General features: G+C 40.9%; 1 protein-coding gene across 1 annotated transcript; it reads right to left on the bottom strand.

The window, feature by feature from the left end:
* Positions 1-9,458: 9,458 nt before the first annotated feature.
* Positions 9,459-25,785, bottom strand: TKTL2 (transketolase like 2). Its single transcript, XM_060097893.1, is given in 9 exon segments — positions 9,459-10,210; positions 10,213-10,493; positions 10,495-10,676; positions 10,678-10,946; positions 10,949-11,099; positions 11,101-11,222; positions 11,225-11,397; positions 24,654-25,037; positions 25,667-25,785. Coding segments are annotated over 9 exon segments (2,433 nt in total).
* Between the last annotated feature and the right edge of the window lie 1,867 nt (positions 25,786-27,652).

Here is a 27,652-nt window from a genome sequence, read left to right on the forward strand (position 1 = left end):
CTGTTGTTTGGTTTTGCTTTCCTGAGATTCTAAGTATCAATGCTTTGACAATAGCTGAGAGATGGGAGGAAAGGACTTGTCAAGGAAATGTCATCATTGCCACCACTCCAACCTATAATGTATTTTGAATTCAAAACATACTCGCATGGGTTAAAATAACTTTCTAATTCCGGGATTTACCTTTACCAGAATTACCAGTAAGGCAAGGAAAGGCACAATAACTTACTGCTGGCTCATGGTGACTTCAGTAATGGAGGCTTTGCCAGAATCACTATTTTGAAATGTTCATCGTTTGACCCTCTGAAGATGTCACAGCTGGCAGTGAATGATAGCAGTAAGGATAGGTGAAAAAATGGATTTCTTCTGAAAAGTAGAAGAGAGGCAATTATGAAAGAGAATACTGGAAAAATCACAGGAGTATTCTCAGGCCGATCAATTTTAGGAACAACGACATGGATTTAAGGATCTGGAAACAGATTTGCTCAAAATTCTCCATGCTTACATACCCACTTGCAAAGTCCTCAGGACCCACTCCCTGTCCTGCCCAAGGTACATCAGAGTTTGAAGACTGTAAACCTAACTTGCTAAAATTACTTTAATGAGATCTCTTTAACTTCCTAAAGGACCTTTGATAATGTGATCTCTTTAAAAGAGAATGTAATCCAGATGTATTGATAATTGCATCAAGATGCAATTGAAATTTTGTGAAAATTGACAACTTATTTCTAAAATGTATATGGAAATTTAGAGGACCAAGAAGAGCCAAGGCAAACTTGAAAACAAAAAGTAGAGGAAATAGAGGACTTAAACTGTTGAATTAAGGCTTATGAAAAAGCAACAATAATTAAGACAGTGTAGCAAGGGCACAAGAATAAATAGACTGATGGGTCGGAAACAAATCTATACATGTACAGCTGCCTCATGTAAAAGAAAGATAACAATCTGGTACAGTGAGGAAAAGGATGGGTTTTTTGAAATGATGCTGTACAATTGTGTCAGTAAGGACAAAACAAACATTGCATCTTACCCCCAACCTCACACCACACACAGCAGTCAATTCCAGATGAAAATGAAAGATAAAAATATAAACTTTTGCAGAATGAAACACAGGAGAATATCTTCAATAACCTTGGGGAAGGCAAAGATTTTTTAAACACAATACCAAAAGTGCTAACTCAAGAGGAAAAACGATGATAAGTAGGGCTATGTTAAAATGATCACTTCTGTTGGTCAAAAGAATTCTTGAGGGAGTAAAATGGCAGTGCACAGAGTGTGCCCAACAAATGCGTGTATGCAAAATATGTAAAGCGTCCCAAAAAACAACAATATAAAGGCAAACAGCCTACAGGCAAAAGGATTGAATAAGCACTTTCATGCGACCAGTGAACATAAGAAGATGCCCAACAACATTAGTCATTAAGGAGATGCAAGTTATAACCATGATGCAATGCCACTTAAACAACAAACTCCAAGAAGACTAAAATAAAAAATATAGACAGAATCACAGACATAGAGAACAGACTGATGGTTGCTGGAGGAGGGGACTGTTGGGGGAGGGATGCAGTGGGAGGCTGGGATTAGCAGATGTAAACTTCTATGTAGAGAATGGATAAACAACAAGGTCCTACTGTACAGCACAGAGAACTATAGTCAATATTCTGTGAGAAACCATATGGAAAAGAATATTAAAAGAAGAATGTATATATATGTATAATCGAATCATTTTGCTGTACAGCAGTAATTAACACAATATTGTAAATCAACTGTACTTCAGTAAAAAGAAATATAGACAAAACCAGATGTTGATGAGAATGGGATGCAACCTGAACTTTCATACTCTGATGTGAGTGTATAAATTAGTATAATCACTATGGAGGGGTTGCAAGACTTAGCAAATAAAAATACAGAATACCCATTTATGGAATAATACTTGGCAGTTTATACTAAAGGTGGACATACGTATGGCCAAGTGACAAAGCAATTACTCCTGATTTCTATAACCAATAAAAGTAACCCCCTGTGTTCACCATAATACTGTATAGTAATGTTCATAGCAGCACTATTTGTTATAGCCCCAAACTGAAAACAAACCTGATGTTCGTCAATAATTTAAATGGATAAATACGTCGTGCTATATTCATGATCTGAAATACTATACAGCAGAGAAATTTAATGACCGTCAAAATTTTCATATCTACTGGTAGATATGAAAAATTCCATAAACACAATGTCTAGTAAATGAAGCCAGGTACAAAACTGTACACACTGTATTATTCCATTTATATAAAGTTCAAAACCAGGTAATGGTAATCTATGGATCTAGGAGGTAAAATAGTGGTTACTTTGAGGAAGAACAAGGAAACAATCCATGGGAGGGGGCAAGAAAGCAGCTTCTGGAGTGCTGTTATAATTCTTGATTCAGTATGAGCTTAGATGACTGTTTCCACTTCATGAAAGCTCACTGAACTGTGAGCTTGTGCACTTTTTTGTGTGAATGATATACATCAAAATAATCTGTCAGTTTTTAAAATAAAAATATGTCTGGAAGGATTTAAAATACATGAAAACAATAGCATTTATGTGAGGGGTGGGTTGGTATAAACAGAGGTAAGGTATTCTAACATCCTTGCATTCCCCAGAAAGAGTAAAACTACCAATTCACCAAACCAACCTATTTCTAATAAATAGACTTGACTTGTACAGCTGGTTGAGTTAGGTGACTTTTTATTGTAATTAATATCTATTATATATTCAGCATTAATCTGTCACCTAGAGAGTAGATGCTATCAGAACAAATAGTTCAGGGAAGGGTGTGTAGTGTAGGTGAAATAAAAATGAAATAAAAATATACCTTTTAGGGTTCTAGGAATAGATTACCTAGTAATTTTCAGAAGACAGCTAACTTGGACCAAAGGTAATTTTCCCATTCCTGCTTTTAAGCCTTCTGTGTATAAGTGGAGCTTTTTTTTTTTTTTTTTTGCGGTACGCGGCCCTCTCACTGCTGTGGCCTCTCCCGTTGCGGAGCACAGGCTCCGGATGCGCAGGCTCAGCGGCCATGGCTCACGAGCCCAGCCGCTCCGCGGCATGTGGGATCTTCCCAGACCGGGGCACGAACCCGCGTGCCCTGCATCGGCAGGCGGACTTGCAACCACTGCGCCACCAGGGAAGCCCCATAAGTGGAGCTTTAATGCTCTGGTAGTGCCCCAGGAGCAGAGCAACAGACCTCATCCTAAAGGGGCAAACCTATAAGGCCAAGGACAGAAAGACGACAGACATAGGTTTAGCAGCATCCGGGTGCCGAGGGATGTTTACATGAATATTTCTCCAGTGTATGGTGGCCCATCTCCTGACAGGGAGAAAAGTCAGGCGTTGGCTTAGCGCAGGCCCAGGTGGTAGAATAAACATGGGTTTATTTCCCTCTGCTTCTTACCCTCCCAGGAACTGGTCACTGGTAACTGATTAAGATGGGACCACACAATTGCTACTTGTTTTATGTTTATAAAATTAGTGTTTATACTGAAGAAAAAAATCTATTTGAATCAGAAACATAATTTGGGGGAAAAATCAAATATAAATGAGATAAAGAAGTATAATGGAATTTAATTTAGGAACAACTTGTTTAGAAACTTGTGTATTTAGAAATTGACAAGGAACATTTTCCTTTCTGGGACTAAGTTTCCTCATCTGTGAAATGGGGATAATAGTAATATACATATTTCAAGATTATTGTGAGCATTATATGAGATACATAACTTTAACTTCAGGCTCCAGGACATGTTAGTTATGTGAACTTAGGCAAGTTATGAACATGTAATCTCTCTGCATTTTAGCTTTTTCATCTGTAAAATGGGAATATAGTAGCACTCATCATTCATATAGATATTTTCTTTTAAACACGTGGTATAAATAGTGTGATGTACACACACACATGAATATACAGGTCTGTATATGTGTGCATCAGTTAATTTTCATCCACATGCTTAGTCTGCTTTTGAAATACACTAATCTATTAATCAGCAGATGATTGTTAAAATAACTTTTCATTTGGTGAGATACATCGTGTTCAAGAAATTTTATGCACATTGTTCTCCCTTTGAAGGTATGAGAGGTAAGAATCTGGAAAACTCAGCAGTTTGCCTTTTGGAGGAAAACACTCCAACTCCAGAGCTCTATGTGATTCTGTGTCTTCCACACCACAGGGCCCTTCAACCCAACTAAATGGTTGGTCACCTCTCTGTTGGGAATGCCAGTGAGTCCTTTACGGTACAGTCCTCCTGGCAGCGTACCTTCTGATAGATCAGCATTCCTTCTTGGTAGGAGGTGCCAAGCTGGCTTTTGATTTCGAGCTTTACTCCTACCGATGACCAGCTTGGAGCAAACATCCCTCCACGGTGCTTGTAAAAGTGTCTGACAGTGGAGTGGGGACTTGGCTAAGCTTACAGCACACAGCACACTGCATGACTGCCTTTTTGCCTTCGTGCAAATAAACACGTATCTGTTATATTTTGGTCTAACAACCTGTATCCATTCCAGTGTATGAAACGGCGATGAGGTTCTCTACATTTCAGAAATACTTGCACAAGTGAAATAAATTTGCAGGCACAGAGATGCATCCGCTTTACCCACCTTCCAAACTATGGAAACAGAGTCTTCCAGTCAAACAAGAGCTACTTCTCCTCCCACCCTTCTCTGGTCTAAAACTCTAGCTGCAAGTTGGAGAGGCTGGGAGAAGGGAAACCTAACCAGGTGGCCACCCACCCTTCCCTGCAGACGGGCACCCTTCCCTGCCAAGTGCAGCCCTTTGCTTGGGTGAAGTGAAGCAAAATCTCACTTTTAACGAAGACTAAAGCATTGCTTATAAATTAAGCTGAACATATTGTAGTCTCTGAGTCCAGATTGGATTTTCTTTTTTAACATCTTTATTGGAGTATAATTGCATTACCACGTTGTGTTAATTTCTGCTGTATAAACAAAGTGAATCAGCTATATGCATACCTATATCCCCATATCCCCTCCCTCTTGCATCTCCCTCCCACCCTCCCTATCCTACCCCTCTAGGTGGTCACAAAGCACCGAGCTGATCTCCCTGTGCTATGTGGCTGCTTCCCACTAGCTATCTATTTTACATTTGGTAGTGTATATATGTCAATGCTACTCTTTCACTTCGTCCCAGCTTACCCTTCCCCCTTCCCATGTCTTCAAGTCCATTCTCTACCTCTGTATCTTTATTCCTGTCCTGTCCCATACAGATTGGATTTTTATGATTTAAAATAGCCCTAGGGTCGGCTATCACCTAAGGATGGACGGGAGAGTCAGGGGATCTGTCCAACTTTCCACTTAGATTCAATGTGCTTATAAAAATAATTCAATGTCATATTGAATTTATATTATATAAAAATATTGAGAATGATATTCTACTTCTTAGTATAACTGGTTTGACTGATGTGACTCAATTTCTGTGTGTACTATCACAAAATGGTTTTATTTTTCCATTAGCTGTCATCATCTGTATTCTTTCGAAAATCCCCCTTTCTCTTTCAATTATATATAAGCATCTTTAATGTTGTCTCTAATTCATAGCACTTTCAGTCATTTTCAGTTATTAAAGCAGCTTTATTAGGGAATTCCCTGGTGGTCCAGTGGTTCAGAGTCCAAGTTTCCACTACAGGGGGCATGGGTTCGATCCCTGGTGGGGGAACTAAGATCCCACAGGCTACATACGGTGGCCAAAAAACACAACTTTGTTATATTTTTAAAATTTAGCTACACGTCTTTAAAGCTACAATCTTAAGCTCTCCCTTTCTCCCCAGTTCCTTCAGTGGGAGTTGAATAAATGGGAGGTTTCTTCTCTTACACTTTTCCTCCATCCGACTTCCCAATGGTTTCTCCAAATACATCATTGTCCCCTCTCGGTTGAAAACCACTACCCATTCAGCCTATCTACATAAACACATCAACATTGGGGCCAACAGACCCTGGATTTAACAGCAAGTAGGTACTCTAAGCATTGGTGGTCCCTTTCTAGGTGAGATCACACCTTCCTCTTGTTTCCAAATTGCAGGCAGCACACAGAACTGCTCTGATGTGTGTGCCTCTTTTACTCCTCAACATGGTGGCCTGTGACAAGCCTGCAACCTCCAATCCCACCAACACTTTATAGTCAAAGATAGAGGTGGCCGTAAAGCCTGAACCTTAAGAGGCCATCCTTATCCCCTCCACCTGGATATGGTCACCCTCATCTGGCTCCAATGCTCTACCCAAACTTCAGTTGTAAGAATCCAGAGAGTAAGTCCTTTGGCTTTGCAGACCATAGTGTGTGTCACAACTATGACTGATGTCAATAACTCATGTCAATTCTGCTTAGGTAGCTCCAAAGGCACCACAGAAAACAGGTAAATGAAGGAATATGGCTGTGTTACAATACAATTTTATTCATGGACATTTGAATTTCATACAATTTCCATGTCATGAAATAACACTCTTTAACATTTTTTTTCAACCATTTACAACTGTGAAGTCATTCGTCACTTGCAGTCACACAAAATCAGAAGGCTAATGGATTTTGCCTGCTGGTGTTTGCTATCCCCTGCTATTCCCCATCCCTGCATCTCTAAGTTCAGGGAAGCAAGCCCATGTCTAAACCAACATCCAGTCTTGCAAGGAAATACTCCTGGGAATTAACCCCAGATCTTGTAAGCAATTCTCTCAGGGAAACTCTCCCCCACCCCCATCAGTGAAAGGACCGGGGAAGCTGGAGGAGATGATAGTTTCTAAGAACAATACACTCCTATCACAACAATGTCCCAGGACCTCCCTTACATATCACCATAGTAATGGCCACCGAAACAGCTCAATACTTCTCATCGGCTCCCCACCACACCCCCGATTGGGCCCTGGAGTATGTAGTAATTCCTGCAGAGTTCAGTAAACTTGGGGATGTCAAATCTCTATCAATACCTCACATTACTGTTACATAATTTAGACATCAGAAACATTGAACAATTTACTTTTTTAAAAAAGTTATTTTCCCAAATGGGTCCCTCAATTGACCTTCCAGGTGGCTTAAGAGCCACTGATGTATTTAGATAAAGTAAAATAAAAGTTTAATGTCCTGATTTTTTCTTTTGCTATCTCTAAGAGAGAAATCAGGGAATAACCTGAGAGCCATTCACCATCTGAATGACCAGTGATACTCTCGATGACTGATTGCTGGTCTTTGCTAGCAAAACCATAAGCAAGGCAGCCGTTGTAGTCATAGCTGTCCCTGGAATGTCATCAAGCTTTCTTGATAATCTAGATGACATTTTTCTAGGCAAAACAATGAATAGGAGACCTGAGTTAACCCAGGGACAAGGTGTTCATCCAAATCAAAACTGCATCTTCACAAGCTTTAGTGGTCAAGGATTAGCATCAGTCAGGATGACTCTCTGATTTCCATGGACACTTACAAGATCTACAGACTGAGTCAAAGCTGGAGAATATTCAATACAACACAACTGGATCTGACTCCATCTTACTTAAAGAATTGTAGACACAAGGTAAGAAGTCTCACCTCCTATTTCTTTTCTCTGCACCTGATAGCCACGGATTGACGCCCCATGGAACAACCTTTACAGGAGAGATTAAGGGCTTCCACACCCTCCTACAAAAAACATTTTTGTTCCTCTCTGAGATTCCATTAGTCATTAAAAATGAAAACCAAACCCTGAACTGCTGTCATTATTAAAGGTGTGTTTATGCACGTTTGACTGCAAACAGACCATGTTGCACCCCACATTCAAATTACAAGCCATAAAAGCTGAAGCCCTTTCCTAGTGTACACACTCAAGTTACGACAAGTAATTTTGTGCTGGTATTTTGTCTATTTATTTTACTCTGTTTCTGCATCAATACTAGGGTTTGAAAACTTTTAAGGATGAAGAACTGTTATTCAATAACAACCCACTCACAGATATATTTGATTGATGTTACTAGATGGGAATGACCTTATTGGAAGATCTACAGTTAGAGATCACAGGCTATAAGTGGATTTTTTTGTGTGTCTGTGAGACAAATGAGGTAAATTTTTTTGTGCATTTGTATTTTCTAAATTTCTACAGTAATCCTATAGCTACTGTTTTTATTTTTACAAAATAATTTTTAAATCTTAGGAAATAAACAGAGCAACTATCATGATCAATCTTCAAAAGGAGAAACCAGAACCAGCTCAGAGAAAAAGGACACACAGCACTACTACCATCCTGAGCAGGCCCCAACTTCTCTGATTCCCCAGTTGGCAATTTTTGGTCTCTGTAATACCTTCTAGAACAATGACCCTGAGACAAATTGGTTATGTCTCCAAAGAATTTAAAGAGGGCACTTAGTGAAGGTAATAAAACTAAGGAGCTAACTACCTGACAAAAAGTAATTTTAAACTTACTTTTGAAACTTGGGTCCGTGTTTGATTTTCCTGACTGGTACTTTGTTCTTGTATTCCAGCCACATAATCTACGTACTCACAGCGAAGAGCAAGGGGCCTGCTTCAGCCCACACATTGTTTTCCAATGATTTGTCTCCAGCTCGGACCATTTCCCAGGATTACTGTTGGGGGACATGACTCTTTCTGCTTCCGGTTTAGATAGAAGGTTTTTCCTTATCAGAGAGAAACCAAGTCACACATACATGGCATAAACTGAATAAAGCTATTGGTTTTTAAATACTTTATTACACTGACTCTAGTTTCCTTAGTAGATGAATATAATCAAGTTAGCAACCTAGTTTGGTCACTGAGAAAATGAAATATTTCTGAAACCTCACAAAACAGTGTAGTGTGCAAACTAAAACCAGTCCGGCTTTCATCTCTTTACAGAACAGTCACTGCAAGCAGCATGGTACATCATAAGAGCTTTCACTGCTGTCCTTCAGCCTCTAAACTGCAGAGGAGAGATGAAGGCAAACTTCCAAGGAAATTCCCAGGGAACTGCAGTCAAACATTATCCAGGAAGCTGCAGGTAGGATGGCATTACATGAAAGCTCCAACTTGCTTCAAAACCTAGGCTACTGAAGTCTACAATGAAATTCACATTTTCTTTACATACAAAGAAATTACACACATTTAAAGAACTGTTACCCTATGTTAATTCCCAGCCTGGTCGATTATCTGTAGTCTTATCATCAAACTTTGTATGAGGTGGTTGTTTTGTTTACTATTCTGTTACTTAAACTATTATAACTTGCTTTAATGATTCAAAAATGAGAGTGACATTTGTATATATAGTCACAGTTTAAGAGAAAGGTAGTTGACTTGAATTTCTGAATTAGGAATGAAGAAAGGTGTTAAATGGCTTGGTTTAAAAAACAAAAAAAGGCCCAACACTATAGATATAAATGATAGCTTTGTCACTACAAGCATGAATGTAATATAAAGAGACCAGTGTTTTAAAACCAATGTGAACAGACTTTTTAAGAAATCAGCTATTTTAGTTCATTAAAGTGGCTTTCACAGCTGCTATGATGTGTCTAGCACTGATTCCAAACATATCCAGCGATTCACTAGGTTTCCTGCTTTTTTTAGGCACTCCTGACACTGCCAGCTGATGAACGTGGATGCCAGGCTCCCCAGAGACGGCTACACATAGGGCTTCTCCAATGCCACCTTCTCGGTAGCGATCCTCCACCGTGATAGCCCAGCCGCCTGTAGCTTTTGCACTGGATATGATGGTGGCAGCATCCAGGGGTTTAATGGTAAACGGGTCAATGACACAGACAGAAATATCCTGCTGAGAAAGAGCATCGGCAGCCGCTAAGGCTTCAGGCAGAGTAACTCCAGCTCCAATAACTGTGACTTCATCATTAACACTGTGGCGGATGACCGTGGCCTGTCCCATCTCAAAATTCTCTTGTGGGGTATAGGTAACTGCAGTTTCTGGCCAGCTGGTCCGAACGAAGCACATTCCTTTGGGGTTGGCAGCCAGATAAACAGCATGCTCTGTCGAGACGGCGTCACTTGGATAGAAAACAGTGCAATTGGGGATGCTTCGGAACATGTCTAGATCTTCAAGGGCCATCGGGGAGGGGCCATCTTCACCAATGGACACCCCGCAGTGGGAACCACTAAGACTGACACTGGTTTGAGATATGGCTCCCTTCCGGATCTGATCAAATGCTCTGCTCAAAAAGGCAGCTGAAGTCCTAACAAAAGCAACGGTACGACCACGTGTGGCACAGGCCAATTCTGTTCTGCAGTAAAACACTCAATAAGACGCTCAGAGTGTTCTTTCTTGAATATCTCAGAAAAGATGGAGTTCTTTGGGTCACCATGCAGGACAATGACTCTTTCATTTGCATGGCCCAGTTCAGCCAGAGCCAAACTATATGCTTTCTGAGTAGCTATCTTGTCTCCCCCTTTATAACCAGGCAGGCAGGTCATTTTTATATCTGTGACGCTGACTGGAGGTGAGCCTTCAACAGGGTGTTTGGGTATGAGATTCCTGTTGGTCTGTATCTGACTCTGTTAGTCTGATGACTTCATTTGCTCTTTCTTTCGGCACCGGCTTTCCATGCCAGTTCTCCGCATCCTCAACGTCTGGAATACGACGGCCCCTGAAGGTCTTCGCAACTACGGCAGCGGGCTTGCTCTTCACTTGAGTCGCTTGGCAAAACGCGTGGCACAAGGCCTCCATGTCCTGGCCAGCCACTCCCTACCTGAGTGTTCCACCCACAGGCTTCGCAGCGAAGCCGACAGATGTCTGCGCTGTGCTTCGGGGGCGCCACGCCACTCTGTCCCAAGCAGTCCACGTGGAAGACTGCCACAAGGTTATCCAAACTGTAGTGGGAAGCAAAGGCCAAAGCTTCCCGGACAGAGCCCTCCGAGGACTCGCCGTCACCCAGGAGGCAGAACACCCAGTAGCTGGCTCTGGCCCAGTACTTGCCAGCATAAGCCGTTCCCCAGGTGGCGCCCAACCCAGCCCCAGTGATCCTGTCGCCACATCGACAGACGACAGTCTGGGGGTGGGATGTTCCTCCGGGGCACAGTGAATTGTCCTCAAGTTCAGCAGGTCGGGTTCACTGGTGCCGCCCGCCTCCGCCCAGGCGGCACAGAGCAGTGGAGCCGCATGGCCCTACGGAAAGGACGAAGCTGTAGCTGTCCGGGGGCTCCAGCTCTGTCTGTCTGTAGCTCATCGCGTGGAAGAAGAACACCGACACGACCTCAGCCGCGCTGCAGCACAACGTGGGGTGGCCCTGACGGAATGGATGCACAGGCGGTTGGCCAAGTTCTGCAGGACCAGCACGGTGGTCGCGTCCGGGGGGAGCGGGGCAGGGCGGTGTCCGCCATGTTGGCGTATTCCCCAGTTCCTGAGGAGCGAAAGGGGTGGTGCTACAGCGGTTCCGTCACGTAACAGCGCGCCCTGGCCCAGCCTCCGGGGGAACGAGCGGGGCAGTGCAGTCACGTGACCGCTGCCGCGGCGGCTTCGTCAGGTGACATCACGCGCAGGCCTCGCCTCCCTGAGGAAACTGCTCGCCAAGCCAGCTTGGGTTTTCACCCTGCTACGCTTTCTTCTTCCAGTGAGTGGGTTTTTACTACTTCGTCACTGCCATGTTCAACATTACGAAAAGTAATTAAATGTCTTTATACCCTAACTCGTGGTATAAATTCAGAAGGGGGCATCCTTCTGTCCGTGTGTTATGGGAAGCTGTTTGTTGAAGTCGTGCTTTTTTTCATCCCTTGAAGCCACGTCCGAGACATCTTCACGGTTCTGTAGCCGAGCATTAATGGGAATTATCCAAAGTCACTTTCAATCTAACTGCTATGGCAGCTCTGTGTCAACGAGACTTTTCAGAGCAGCTGAAATTCCTGTCTGTGACTTGCAGATAGAAGTACCAAAAGGTGCAGGAAAGGTCAAATCTAGACCCGCGGAATGATGGCGTATCTAGAACTGCAATTTCCCAAGTATACCCTAAAATACTGTTAGTAATAATAACTTTTAAATAAAGTGAATTTACTTCAGTTATAAAACTAAACTTGTGCCATGGAACACTTCTAGTGGGCAAGGGTTATAATTTATTGTCTAAAAAAACAAAAACACAATGACAGTACTATATGCTCTCCCACTCTGCGGTGTTGAACAGCTTGATTCTTGAGTAATAATAAGTTAATAATAATTATTAACTTCACATTAAAATCATCACACTGGACACAAAAACAAGCAAAAACGCCTGGACTCCACCTTAGGCAAGCCGAATTTTAATCTATGGAACTAGAAGTCTCGGACGCTATAGTTTTAATGAACCTTTTGAATCTCTGGGAGGAAAATTAAATGGTGTTGCTAAGAGAACTCTCCAAAATGGAGCTGGGAGGCCACTGAAGAAGTGATTCCGAACTTTTGGCCGCTGGTTGTCTTAACACAGGCATCCAGAACACCTGCCCAATGTTCCAGAAACTTAAGATGCTTGTTGGACCCTTACCCTAAGTAACTCTCATAGCCTATCACTTAAGGACAAATATCTCCTTTCTGCCTGAGGGTCAGTCATAATTCTTGCCAGACAACTTTAACAACCTTGTGGCTTTTGTCTTTATAAGCCCCTGACTGTTTCTCTTCCCTGCACACCCTTTCAGTTTTACCCCAATCTATGTCTCCAGAATTGCAATTCCTCAGTAGAGCTCTTTGTTCTTGGCAGCCTTGATACTGATTATTGTTTGACAGTTCTGATGTTTAGTCAAAGTTAAGAGTCAGTAATCTGCAGATAGGCTTACACCAGTGTTTCTCAATGTCAGTAGTACTTTAGAATCATCTGAGGAGTTAAAACAAATCTCATGTCCAGGCTGCACTCCAAAGCAATTAAATCAGAATTTCTGGGTAAAGGATCTAGGCATCGGTAATTTTTAAAACTCCCCAGATAACTTCAATGTTCAGTTGGGTTGTAAACAACTAACTCAGGGGTCTTGCTACTCTTTATATATCTCTTATATATCAGAAAAAAATTTAAATATTATTTGCCACTTAAATTAATTCTACCGTTTTTATTTTTAAGAATACATATTAGAATAAACCATAATGGTATGACACTGACAAGATTTTAAGACTTGCTGAAGGAATGTTGGAGTCGGAAAAATCCTTAGAAGTTCATCTTGTATTACTCTGCATGCCCTTTACAAATTAGTGCTTGCTTACTAGATTAAAAAAGGAAGAGAAAATAAAAACATACCAAACTAGGACTGGGAGTACAGATGGAAATTAAAGAAAAAAATATTCGTAGTATCATAATAGCAAACTATTAGGGGCTGACAGGAAGGCAGTGAATATAAACATAGGTAACTCACTATAATTTTGGCTAAGGAGAGCTCTAATAAACCCAAACAATTGGTAAACGTGATAGTATAAAAATGGTCTATGAGGCAGTGTTTACCTGAAGAAAATGGGAGAAATAAGAGGTACTTAACATTTCTTTTAAAGTTCTTAACATTAGTAAAGATCAATTTTTTTAAGAAAAGAATGTAGTCTTGAAGATTTAATACCCTAGATAGTGAGTGTGAATTTCCCTCTGTTGTTCTGTGAGACCGTGTGGATTTCTTTCTTTTTTTTTTTTTATGGTACGTGGGCCTCTCACTGCCGTGGCCTCTCCTGTTGCGGAGCACAGGCTCCGGACACGCAGGCTCAGCGGCCACGGCTCACGGGCCCAGCCGCTCCATGGCATGTGGGATCTTCCCGGACCGGGGCGTGAACCCGTGTCCCCTGCATTCGCAGGCGGACTCTCAACCACTGCGCCACCAGGGAAGCCCTGGATTTCTTTTTTAACTACATAAAAAAAGAACATTTTGTAAATTATCTGTAAAATATTTTAAAGTGTTCTGAGATTTTTTAAACGAAGGAATGGAAATTTATATATAAATTATTAATATTCCTTGTAGGCATTTTAGTCTTTTAAAATATATTTTCAAATATTCAGTTGAAAGTAACCATATAAGTATAAAGTATGCATAATTTGATAATGCAGATCACCCAGTGTGGCCGTGAACACAGCTTAGTCAAGTAAATCAGAGACATGACACCACATTCTATTTTCTCCATTTAGAAGATACTATTACTGACAAAAGGCCAGCCCCCAGTTTTTAAGCCAACATGGCAAAAATTTAATTGTCTTGGAGAAAAGTCCATTACTCATTTTAGAAGTCATTTTGGAAGATAATCAGAAGTTTTCTGCAAATAGGAAGAAATTACTCATTTGTTAATTTTGGTTTATACACCTAAAGTAGGAATTGGCAAACTCAAGTACCTACTGGAGTAGGGAGTTAAATGCGTAAATGAATGTAGGATATAATGTAAGAGGATTGGAGGGGCCTGTGACAAACTGGAGGATACAAGCCCACCTAAAAGCATTCAAAATTGAAAAATTTGTGAACATTTTGTTGGGGGAAGAAGCCATATCTTCAGGCTGCCAGTTTTTACCCCTGATTGAAGGCATGTTGTAAATAAATAAACATTTTTGTTTTACCTTTGTTTAAATTTTTCAGTATAATTTTTTCTCATAGTAAAAAAAAAAATTTATTGTGTGTGTCGTTCAAATGAAAATAAAACCCAACCAGAGCACTAATACAGATAGCTATGGAGGAAAAAATATAAATAGCAAGAATTGGTAAGCGCAGCTTCTGAGGAAACAAAACACACCTACTGATTACTCAGGAGGTCTACACTATTTTGTGAAAATATACATTTCCACTGTTTGAGAGTGAGTTATATTTAGATCGGGAACACTGACGTTTCGCTTGTATCTTATCTGAACTGTTGAGTTTTGTTAAAGTGGAATTTTATCAATGAAATGAAATTTTATCAAATGATGAATTCATGCTTTTTGTTCCTTTATTTGAATTTGGTTAGTTTAGTGGGCTGAGTATGGACTGAGCGAGGGTAAGATTCTTGTGTAGGGCAGTAAGTTTCTTGGCGGAAGAAAGGGGCTCTACTTTCTTGAATTATTGCTTTGAAATTTATGGCAGATGCTATCACTGATGGTCCTACTTTTTCCATAGTTTATAGAGTCCTTATTATTTTTTTTTTTTGGTAGGGGAGCGAGGTAGACAGTCATGTATTAAAGAAGGTAGACCTACTTCTTAAAGTGCTTCTCAGATGAAGAAGTCCTGGGAATGTAATGTACAGCATAGTGACTACAGTTCAAAACACTATATTATGTATTTGAAAGTTGCTAGGAGGGTAGATTTTAAATGTGCTCACCACACACACAAACACACGCGCACAAATTATAACTGAGGAGATGGCTATGTTAACTAACCTTATTGTGGTAATCATCTTGCAATATAAATGTGTATCAAATCATCATATTTTATGCCTTAAACTTGCACAATATTATAGGTCAATTATACCTCAATAAAAAGCTGAGAAAAAAAATAAAGTGCTTCTCTGCTAAGTCCATTATTTCTAAATCTGCTCCTATTACCTGTTTTACTCTTCAGACGGTGAGTTACCCTGTTCTGCTTTTTATTTTTTATTTATTTTTTATTTTTTTTATTTTTTTATTTTTTGCATTTATAGAACACCTGTATGCAGGCTCTTTATTTTTTTTTATTTTATTTTTTTTTACAAATTTAATCAGTTATACATATACATATGTTCCCATATCCCCTCCCTCCTGCGTCTCCCTCCCACCCTCCCTATCCCACCCCTCCAGGCGGTCACAAAGAACCGAGCTGATCTCCCTGTGCTATGCGGCTGCTTCCCACTAGCTATCTACCTTACGTTTGGTAGTGTATATATGTCCATGCCGCTCTTTCACTTTGTCACAGCTTACCCTTCCCCCTCCCCATATCCTCAAGTCCATGCTCTAGTAGGTCTGTGTCTTTATTCCTGTCTTACCCCTATGTTCTTGATGACATTTTTTTCTTAAATTCCATATATATTCCAAATATACAGTATTTGTCTTTCTCTTTCTGACTTACTTCACTCTGTATGACAGACTCTAGGTCCATCCACCTCATTACAAATAGCTCAATTTCATTTCTTTTTATGGCTGAGTAATATTCCATTGTATATATGTGCCACATCTTCTTTATCCATTCATCCGATGATGGACACTTAGGTTGTTTCCATCTCCGGGCTATTGTAAATAGGGCTGCTATGAACATTTAGGTACATGTCTCTTTTTGAATTATGGTTTTCTCAGGGTATATGCCCAGTAGTGGGATTGCTGGGTCATATGGTAGTTCTATTTGTAGTTTTTTAAGGAACCTCCGTACCGTTCTCCATAGTGGCTGTACCAATTCACATTCCCACCAGCAGTGCAAGAGTGTTCCCTTTTTTCCACACCCTCTCCAGCATTTATTGTTTCTAGATTTTTTGATGATGGCCATTCTGACTGGTGTGAGATGATATCTCATTGTAGTTTTGATTTGCATTTCTCTAATGAGTAAAGATGTTGAGCATCCTTTCATGTGTTTGTTGGCTGTCTGTATATCTTCTGTGGAGAAATGTCTATTTAGGTCTTCTGCCCATTTTTGGATTGGGTTGTTTGTTTTTTTGCTATTGAGCTGCATGAGCTGCTTATAAATTTTGGAGATTAATCCTTTGTCAGTTGCTTCATTTGCAAATATTTTCTCCCATTCTGAGGGTTGTCTTTTCGTCTTGTTTATGGTTTCCTTTGCTGTGCAAAAGCTTTGAAGTTTCATTAGGTCCCATGTGTTTATTTTTGTCTTTATTTCCATTTCTCTAGGAGGTGGGTCAAAAAGGATCTTGCTGTGATTTATGTCATAGAGTGTTCTGCCTATGTTTTCCTCTAGGAGTTTGATAGTGTCTGGCCTTACATTTAGGTCTTTAATCCATTTTGAGCTAATTTTTGTGTATGGTGTTAGGGAGTGATCTAATCTCACACTTTTACATGTCCCTGTCCAGTTTTCCCAGCACCACTTATTGAAGAGACTGTCCTTTCTCCACTGTACATTCCTGCCTCCTTTATCAAAGATAAGGTGACCATATGTCCGTGGGTTTATCTCTGGGCTTTCTATCCTGTTCCATTGATCTATCTTTCTGTTTTTGTGCCAGTACCATACTGTCTTGATTACTGTAGCTTTGTAGTATAGTCTGAAGTCAGGGAGCCTGATTCCTCCAGCTCCGTTTTTCGTTCTCAAGATTGCTTTGGCTATTCGGGGTCTTTTGTGTTTCCATACAAATTGTGAAATTTTTTGTTCTAGTTCTGTGAAAAATGCCAGTGGTAGTTTGATAGGGATTGCATTGAATCTGTAGATTGCTTTGGGTAGTAGAGTCATTTTCACAATGTTGATTCTTCCAATCCAAGAACATGGTACATCTCTCCATCTATTTGTATCATCTTTAATTTCTTTCATCAGTGTCTTATAATTTTCTGCATACAGGTCTTTTGTCTCCTTAGGTAGGTTTATTCCTAGATATTTTATTCTTTTTGTTGCAATGGTAAATGGGAGTGTTTTCTTGATTTCACTTTCAGATTTTTCATCATTAGTATATAGGAATGCCAGAGATTTCTGTGCATTAATTTTGTATCCTGCAACTTTACCAAATTCATTGATTAGCTCTAGTAGTTTTCTGGTAGCATCTTTAGGATTCTCTATGTATAGTATCATGTCATCTGCAAACAGTGACAGCTTTACTTCTTCTTTTCCCATTTGGATTCCTTTTATTTCCTTTTCTTCTCTGATTGCTGTGGCTAAAACTTCCAAAACTATGTTGAATAAGAGTGGTGAGAGTGGGCAACCTTGTCTTGTTCCTGATCTTAGTGGAAATGGTTTCAGTTTTTCACCATTGAGGACAATGCTGGCTGTGGGTTTGTCATATATGGCCTTTATTATGTTGAGGAAAGTTCCCTCTATGCCTACTTTCTGCAGGGTTTTTATCATAAATGGGTGTTGAATTTTGTCAAAAGCTTTCTCTGCATCTATTGAGATGATCATATGGTTTTTCTCCTTCAGTTTGTTAATATGGTGTATCACATTGATTGATTTGCGTATATTGAAGAATCCTTGCATTCCTGGAATAAACCCCACTTGATCATGGTGTATGATCCTTTTAATGTGCTGTTGGATTCTGTTTGCTAGTATTTTGTTGAGGATTTTTGCATCTATGTTCATCAGTGATATTGGCCTGTAGTTTTCTTTCTTTGTGACATCCTTGTCTGGTTTTGGTATCAAGGTGATGGTGGCCTCGTAGAATGAGTTTGGGAGTGTTCCTCCCTCTGCTATATTTTGGAAGAGTTTCAGAAGGATAGGTGTTAGCTCTTCTCTAAATGCTTGATAGAATTCGCCTGTGAAGCCATCTGGTCCTGGGCTTTTGTTTGTTGGAAGATTTTTAATCACAGTTTCAATTTCAGTGCTTGTGATTGGTCTGTTCATATTTTCTATTTCTTCCTGATTCAGTCTTGGCAGGTTGTGCATTTCTAAGAATTTGTCCATTTCTTCCAGGTTGTCCATTTTATTGGCATAGAGTTGCTTATAGTAATCTCTCATGATCTTTTGTATTTCTGCAGTGTCAGTTGTTACTTCTCCTTTTTCATTTCTAATTCTATTGATTTGAGTCTTCTCCCTTTTTTTCTTGATGAGTCTGGCTAATGGTTTATCAATTTTGTTTATCTTCTCAAAGAACCAGCTTTTAGTTTTATTGATCTTTGCTATCGTTTCCTTCATTTCTTTTTCATTTATTTCTGATCTGATTTTTATGATTTCTTTCCTTCTGCTAACTTTGGGATGTTTTTGTTCTTCTTTCTCTAATTGCTTTAGGTGCAAGGTTAGGTTGTTTATTCGAGATATTTCCTGTTTCTTAAGGTGGGATTGTATTGCCATAAACTTCCCTCTTAGAACTGCTTTTGCTGCATCCCATAGGTTTTGGGTCGTCGTGTCTCCATTGTCATTTGTTTCTAGGTATTTTTTAATTTCCTCTTTGATTTCTTCAGTGATCACTTCGTTATTAAGTAGTGTATTGTTTAGCCTCCATGTGTTTGTATGTTTTACAGCTCTTTTCCTGTAATTGATATCTAGTCTCATAGCATTGTGGTCGGAAAAGATACTTGATACAATTTCAATTTTCTTAAATTTACCAAGGCTTGATTTGTGACCCAAGATATGATCTATCCTGGAGAATGTTCCATGAGCACTTGAGAAAAATGTGTATTCTGTTGTTTTTGGATGGAATGTCCTATAAATATCAATTAAGTCCATCTTGTTTAATGTATCATTTAAAGCTTGTGTTTCCTTATTTATTTTCATTTTGGATGACCTGTCCATTGGTGAAAGTGGGGTGTTAAAGTCCCCTACTATGATTGTGTTACTGTCGATTTCTCCTTTTATGGCTGTTAATATTTCCCTTATGTATTGAGGTGCTCCTATGTTTGGTGCATAAATATTTACAATTGTTATATCTTCTTCTTGGATTGATCCCTTGATCATTATGTAGTGTCCTTCTTTGTCTCTTCTAGTAGTCTTTATTTTAAAGTCTATTTTGTCTGATATGAGAATTGCTACTCCAGCTTTCTTTTGGTTTCCATTTGCATGGAATATCTTTTTCCATCCCCTTACTTTCAGTCTGTATGTGTCTCTAGGTCTGAAGTGGGTCTCTTGTAGACAGCATATATATGGGTCTTGTTTTTGTATCCATTCAGCCAGTCTGTGTCTTTTGGTGGGAGCATTTAGTCCATTTACATTTAAGGTAATTATTGATATGTATGTTCCTATTCCCATTTTCTTAATTGTTTTGGGTTCGTTATTGTAGTTCTTTTCCTTCTGTTGTGTTTCTTGCCTAGAGAAGTTCCTTTAGCATTTGTTGTAAAGCTGGTTTGGTGGTGCTGAACTCTCTCAGCTTTTGCTTGTCTGTAAAGGTTTTAATTTCTCCATCAAATCTGAATGAGATCCTTGCTGGGTAGAGTAATCTTGGTTGCAGGTTTTTCTCCTTCATCACTTTAAGTATGTCCTGCCACTCCCTTCTGGCTTGTAGAGTTTCTGCTGAGAGATCAGCTGTTATCCTGATGGGGATTCCCTTGTGTGTTATTTGTTGTTTTTGCCTTGCTGCTTTTAATATGATTTCTTTGTGTTTAATTTTAGACAGTTTGATTAATATGTGTCTTGGTGTATTTCTCCTTGGATTTATTCTGTATGGGACTCTCTGTGCCTCCTGGACTTGATTAACTATTTCCTTTCCCATATTAGGGAAGTTTTCAACTATAATCTCTTCAAATATTTTCTCAGTCCCTTTCTTTTTCTCTTCTTCTTCTGGAACCCCTATAATTCGAATGTTGGTGCGTTTAATGTTGTCCCTGAGGTCTCTGAGACTGTCCTCTGTTCTTTTCATTCTTTTTTCTTTATTTTGCTGTGCAGCAGTTATTTCCACTATTTTATCTTCCACCTCACTTATCCGTTCTTCTGCCTCAGTTATTCTGCTATTGATCCCATCTAGAGTATTTTTTATTTCATTTATTGTGTTTTTAATCGATGCTTGATTCGTCTTTAGTTCTTCTAGGTCCTTGTTAACTGTTTCTTGCATTTTGTCTATTCTATTTCCGAGATTTTGGATCATCTTTACCATCATTATTCTGAATTCTTCTTCAGATAGACTGCCTATTACCTCTTCATTTGTTAGGTCTGGTGGGTTTTTATCTTGCTCCTTCTCCTGCTGTGTGTTTTTCTGTCTTCTCATTTTGCTTATGTTACTGTGTTTGGGGTCTCCTTTTTGCAGGCTGCAGGTTCGTAGTTCCCGTTGTTTTTGGTGTGTGTCCCCAGTGGCTAAGGTTGGTTTAGTGGGTTGTGTAGGCTTCTTGGTGGAGGGGACTACTGCCTGTGTTCTGGTGGATGAGGCTGGATCTTGTCTTTCTGGTGGGCAGGTCCACGTCTGGTGGTGTGTTTTGGGGTGTTTGCGGACTTTTTATGAATTGAGGCAGCCTCTCTGCTAATGGGTGGCGTTGTGTTCCTGTCTTGCTAGTTGTTTGGCATAGGGTGTCCAGCACTGTAGCTTGCTGGTCGTTGAGTGAAGCTGGGTGCTGCTGTTGAGATGGAGATCTCTGGAAGATTTTCGCCGTTTGATATTATGTGGAGCTGGGAGGTCTCTTGTGGACCAGTGTCCTGAAGTTCGCTCTCCCACCTCAGAGGCACAGCACTGACTCCTGGCTCCTCAATTTGGGATGATTTGTTGTCTATTCATGTATTCCACAGATGCAGGGTACATGGAGTTGATTGTGGAGCTTTAATCCGCTGCTTCTGAGGCTGCTGGGAGAGGTTTCCCTTTCTCTTCTTTGTTCTCACAGCTCCTGGGTCTCAGCTTTGGATTTGGCCCCGCCTCTGCGTGTAGGTCGCCGGAGGGCGTCTGTTCTTCGCTCAGACAGGACAGGGTTAAAGGAGCAGCCTCTTCGGGGACTCTGGCTCACTCAGGCCGGGCGGGAGGGAGGGGCACGGAGTGCGGGGCGAGCCTGCAGCGGCAGAGGTCGGCGTGACGTTGCACCAGCCTGAGGCGCGCCGTGCGTTCTCCCAGGGAAGCCGCCCCTGGATCCCGGGACCCCGGCAGTGGCAGGCTGAACAGGCTCCCGGAAGGGCGGTGTGGACAGTGACCTGCGCTCGCACACAGGCTTCTTGGCGGCGGCAGCAGCAGCCCCAGCGTCCCACGCCCGTCTCTGGGCTCCGCGCTTTCAGCCGCGACTCGCGCCCGTCTCTGGAGCTCCTTTACGCGGCGCTCTTAATCCCCTCTCCTCGCGCACCAGGAAACCAAGAGGGAAGAAAAAGTCTCCTGCCTCTTCGGCAGCTCCAGAGTTTTCCCGGACTCCCTCCTGGCTAGCTGTGGCACATTAGCCCCCTTCAGGCTGAGTTCTCGCCGCCAGCCCCAGTCCTCTCCCTGCGCTCTGACCGAAGCCCGAGCCTCAGCTCCAGCGCCGCCCGCCCCGGCGGGGGAGCAGACAAGCCTCTCGGGCTGGTGAGTGCCGCTCGGCACCGCTCCTCTGTGCGGGAATCTCTCTGCTTTGCCCTACCCAGGTATGTGGGGAGTTTCTTGCCTTTTGGGAGGTCTGGGGTCTTCTGCCAGCGTTCAGTAGGTGTTCTGTAGGAGTTGTTCCACGTGTAGCTGTATTTCTGGTGTATCTGTGGGGAGGAAGGTGATCTCCGCGTCTTACTCTTCCGCCATCTTACCCGGAAGTCCTCTGTTCTGCTTTTTAAATAGCTAGTAATTTAAAAATTAAATGATGGACATTGTTTGGGGGTGCTATATTTTATTTCATTAAATTCTTTTAAAGGGTGTTGGATTTCATTCTAGCAGACAGCTTGGTGCTTTACATTTTTTGAAGTTTGTTAAGACCGATATAAAGTATGCTTCACTCTTGCAAAAGCATTAACCTCCCTGGGGTCTCCAATGAAGGTCCCAGGTGTTCAGCAAGGACCCTCTTCTCTTGGCCGGTCAAGATTCAGTTGTGTCAGTCAGTGCTTTGTGAGCTCTGGGAACTGTTTCATTTACTGCCCTGAAGTTACCCTTTGCCTGGCCTGGTAGAGACCTCCAGAATTCTGCTGTGCTCTGTGTGAGACAGCCTTCCCTGCAGCGCTGTCTGCAAAGTGCCTCCAGGAAGATGATGTGGCTTACCTTGTTTGTTTTTCTTCTCTAGGGATCACGGTTCTGCCCTGCCTGTTTTCCAACGTATGAACACTTTTGCTTTCTATAGTGTCTCTAGTTTTGTTGTTGTTTATGGCTAAAGGGTAAGTCTCATTCTAGTTATCCTATCGTAGTCTCAGAACAGCATTTTAAAATATTTTGAACCATAATACCTTCCATGGGGCATATACTCTCCAGATAACCTAGGTTTTGTAGAATGGGTATGATTTTGGTTAGTGTAACCTTGATAGGAAGTCAAGAGCAACGTTACAAAAGTAGAAAAAGAGAATTTCTAATCTGACAGGAAGGGAAGATTCATGCTGAGAACAGGGAGGGGAAAGCAGGAAGCCAGATTTTGAAAAGGCCTTGAAATAGAGCCAAGTGGGTAGTTTTTGAGTTTTGTCTTCTCTTGCTTTTGGGTTGAGGGTGAAGTGCAGTGGAAAGGGTTTTATCATCTAAACATCTTGATCACGGCAGTGTTTGGGAAAATTATTCTGATAGTGTTAGGAGAGGTAAAATGAACGTGGGGAAGGCGAGGCTTTGCAGTGGTGCCAAAGTCAGACTAGGGAGTTTTTCGTCTTGTTACCTCCATAAAAATCTGTCCTAGTAGGAATCTAGGCATCCCAGTCCTCCGATGAATCCTGGGCAAGGCAAATGAAACTCTTGACTACAGAAACATTGATAGAAAATACCCCTGTACACATAGCTGTAGTTAGGAACTTTTCTGTTTGCTACGCATATGGTACAAAAGTGTAGCAGAAAATTATAAGACAATTCGTGAATCATAAACACAAATTATAATAGTGAAAATTACATTTCCAGAGTTAATTAGTGTCATGGTTTCCTTTGGGACTTATTTCTGTTCCATTTATTATGTTCTTTTTTTCAGATCAATTTCCAAATGTTCTAAGTTCCTGTAAGTTTAACTTGGTGTGTAATAAACAAAAGTTCATTTGTTAACTCCAAAAGTATATATATATATAGATAGATAGATAGATAGATAGATAGATAGTTCTGAACATTAAATTTAATGCAAGTAAGTAGAATTATCTGACAAAATTGAGAACAAGAAGTGGAGAAAGCAGTAGGTCTGCAGTAACAAAGGATCACACACTGGGGTTTGGGGGTGGGAGCTAAAGCAACAGTGTTGATCTCACAGCCCTGGAGGCTGGAGGTCCAAAATCGAGGTGTCAGCAGGGTTGTCCTTCTGAGGACCATGAGGAAAGGATCCACTCCTGGCCTCTCTCCTTGGCTCGCAGATGGCTCTCTTCTCCCTGTGGCTCCCTCCCCTCTGTGCATGTCTCTATCCAAATCTCCCCTTTTTATAAGGACATCAGTTGTTTTGGATTAGGGCCCACCTTAACAACCTCCTTTTAATTTGACTACTTCAGGAAAGACTATCTCCAAACAAGGTCATGCTCTGAGGTAGGGCTTAGGACTCCAAGGCATCTTTTGGGGGTGGGAGGGGAGCAGTTCAAATGGTAACACTTGTCTTGTGGTCGTATAACTCCAGTATTCACACGGCCTTCTCCCTCATGCGTGTCTATGTCCAAATTTCTTCTTTTTATCAGGACACTAGTCGTACTGAATTAGGGGCCCACCCTTCTCCAGTTATGACCTCATCTTAACTAATTACATCTGCAGTGACCCTGTTTCTAAATAAGGTCACGTTCTCAGGTGCTACAGGCTAGGACTTGTGCACTTGAACCCCTAAGCTTGATCACCAGCCCTTATGTTTTTGTTTGTATTAACACATCTCTGATGACACCACAGTCTTTGACCACGTTAATCATCAAATTCAGCTTTTCTCAATTTTCCTTTTTTTAATTGGAAAAGTTTTTAAAATATTGCTTTAAAAAATTCAAACACTAGAGAAGAATAGAGTGAAGAGTTATTTTCCGAGCTCCCCCCACCTCAAGCCTCATCTTGTAAACTATTAACAGCTGATTGTTATCCTTGCTGATATTTTCTATACTGTCTTCCTTCCACAGTTTGTTCTAAGTGGGATTTCTTATGCACACTGTCTTATAGCTCACTTTTTCAACTTAACAACTCTATAAAATTGCCCACATCAGTACATACTGATTTAAATCATTTTTTAAAGCAGCAGCAAATAACCTTGACTTGTTAACTAGAGTAGCAATCTCGAGGATGTGGCCACGAGATGGCACTAGCGCACAGCCACCCTTACTGGGAGTCACTCCGACAGATTTGCATGGGGGCGGGGCAAGCCTCTCAGCGCTGACCCCTCCCAAAGGCAGGGTGGAGCCACTCTCCTGCAGGGTAGTGGTGTGGGCATCAGAGAGGGGAGACCCTAGGCGCAGGTAACTCCGACGAGCCGCAGTGGCTTGGGGTCTTTTACAGCCCCAGGGTTGATCTCGCCTACGGGTAGCAGATGCTGGGTGATGTTTCACAGGGTGTGCAAAGCAGGGAGACTCTAAATGGCTAAACATCTGCTCTTTGGAGCTATATTTCAAATAATCGGATGTGTAAAAATTTGATTTTGGTAGCAATCAGGCTTTGGAGTTACTGGGTCCCAGCCTGCCGTGAGGAAGAAAACAAGATACACCTTTATAGGGGACCACCTTTAACTCTTTTGTGTAACAACTAGCTCCATACTGAAAGACATTTTACAATTTCTCTGCCGCAAAAAAATTGTCACAGATCGTTCAAAAGAAAAATTACCAACCAATTTACATCATATATGACAAAAGGCTAATTTTATTAATGTAATCAGGATGCCTAACAAGAAGTAGGATAAAATGGTAAAGAAGCACAGGCTCCTCGAAAACAACCCTGAAAAATGACAGCAGCAGGAAGGAATTGGCTGTTAGAAGTGAGATTGCAACTGTGAACCCCCTGCGAAGATGGGAACTGGTGAGTCATGGGTGGGAGGCAGTGGCCTGGGAGGAGGATGTCTGTCTGAGGATGTGGAGAGGTTGTTAACTTGAGCTCTTGTCTCTCTTCTTCACCTTAGGGATGGGGAGCGTCCCTGGTGTCCCAGCGGTGTGAGGCGGTAGCAGAGGAGATGGGGCCCAGCTAAGTAAGGAGAGAGGAAGACAGGCACAGGATGACAGCTGCCCTCGGGCCCTCACGCCTCTGCTCTCCCGTCAGCAGAAACCCTCTGGTCCCTGGAGTCTCTCCTCTGTGATTTCACCCTCCGTGTTCTCAAACTTTCCAAGACTGACGCAGTTGAGGGTGTGACTTTCGGCATGTCCCCGGTACACGTTACAGGACAAAAGAGCTGGCTCCTTCGGTGAAATGTGATGCTACAGGTTCAAGGAAAATACACACCTGAGGAGTACGGCTCCTCGAACAGAAAGTTAAAAAATAATGAAATTGAACAACACATGCCACCTTAAGCAGAGTTATTGGAACAGATGAACCAATAGTTTAAAATGAGTACAATACATGTTCAGGAGTTGAAGAAGAATATGGTAATAAAGCAAAGTGATTAACTCTTTTAGAAACAAGTGATATATATCTGTTAAAAAGTAAGGTAGTTAAAATGAAGACACAAGGAATATCTAGCAGGATGATTACATCAAAGAATAAAAGGGTAAACTGGGAGATGAAATTAGGAGCAATCCAAGGGGCAGCAGAAATAAAGAGACAGAAAATACAGGAGAAAGGCTAAAAGATTGGGAGAACAGAATTATCAATATCCAGATAATACAAATCCCCAAAAGGAATTGAGAGGCCGTGAGTATCAGGACACGTAAGGAAATACCAATACCTAGACACGCTATAGTAAAACTGCAGAAGAGCAAAGGCAAGAGAAATTATGAAAAGATTCCACACAAAAAGTAAACCACCCACGAAAGAACAACAATTAGCCCAAAGTGAGACTTCTCAACAGTAAAACTGGATGCAAAAGACAGTGGGGTAATAACATTTGTGTTAAAATTTTTTTATAACTTCTTCCTGTGAAGTGTAGCCAACAAACATAGAAGTGCATAAACCATAAGTGTGACACATGAAGAAAAATTATAAAGTAAACAGCAAGGTAACCACCACTCAGGTTAAGAATATTGCTGGCCACTTAAGAAAGTATATCTAGAAAATGTAGCTCATTTTGCCTGTTTTTGAACATTATAAATGAACTTTACAAATGAGCTTATACTGTATGCATCCTTTTGTCTATTTTATATTACGATTAAAAATTAATGTTTACCATCACTGTAGTTTGTTAATTTCATTGCTGTATAGAATTTATCTCACTTATTTTTCTATTTTTGTTGATGAACAATTAGGTTTTCTCTAGTTTGGGCTATTACAAACAGTACTGTTAGGAAAGTTTTCGTATATGTATCCTGAGAGACATGGACTGGAGTTCCTAGGGTATGTGTCCGGGGATGCCACCGCTGGATTAGAGGATGTACACATTTCAACTTTTCAGATAATGCCAGAATCGTTTCCCAAAGTGGATAAACAAACAGAAGCTTGCTCTTTGAGGTCAGGAATAAGACAATGATATCTACTATCACTAGTACCGATCCACATTTTTATCATATTATAGAGTAGTGTTCTATTCCTATTTACATGTATTTATAAAATCTAAAAAAATCTGTGTTTGTAATTTTAACATGGGAAGATACCTGAGTAGCATTTTTAGAGATGATGATGGAAATATTCAAGTTTTCTATTCCTCTGTCAGTTGTATAGGTTATATTTTTTTTAAGAATTTGGCTATTTTATTTAAATTTATTTGGTCATAATATCCTCTTACGCTTGCATCATCTGAAGTGATATCACCTGTTTCAATTCCAGTATTGGTTAATTGGGTCTACTCTAAATTTTTTGAGTGGTCCTGCAGGAATGTATCAATTTTATCATTCTTTAAAAGGAACCAAATTTTTACTTTCCTGTTCTCAATTATGTCTATTTTTTCAATTTCAATAATTTCTGGTCTTCACTCTCTTCCACCTTCTGTTCTGAATTTCCCTTATTGTTCCTTTCCCCGCCTCTCGGTGTGGATTAGCTGATTAATATTCAGCTGTTCCTCTTTCCTAACATTTATGTTGAGGCGCTAATACACTAAAGGACCTAATTACTGCCTCGGATGTATCTCACAAATCTGG

The sequence above is a fragment of the Mesoplodon densirostris genome, chromosome 1, assembly GCF_025265405.1.
Source record: "Mesoplodon densirostris isolate mMesDen1 chromosome 1, mMesDen1 primary haplotype, whole genome shotgun sequence".
Taxonomy (NCBI): Eukaryota; Metazoa; Chordata; class Mammalia; order Artiodactyla; family Ziphiidae; genus Mesoplodon; species Mesoplodon densirostris.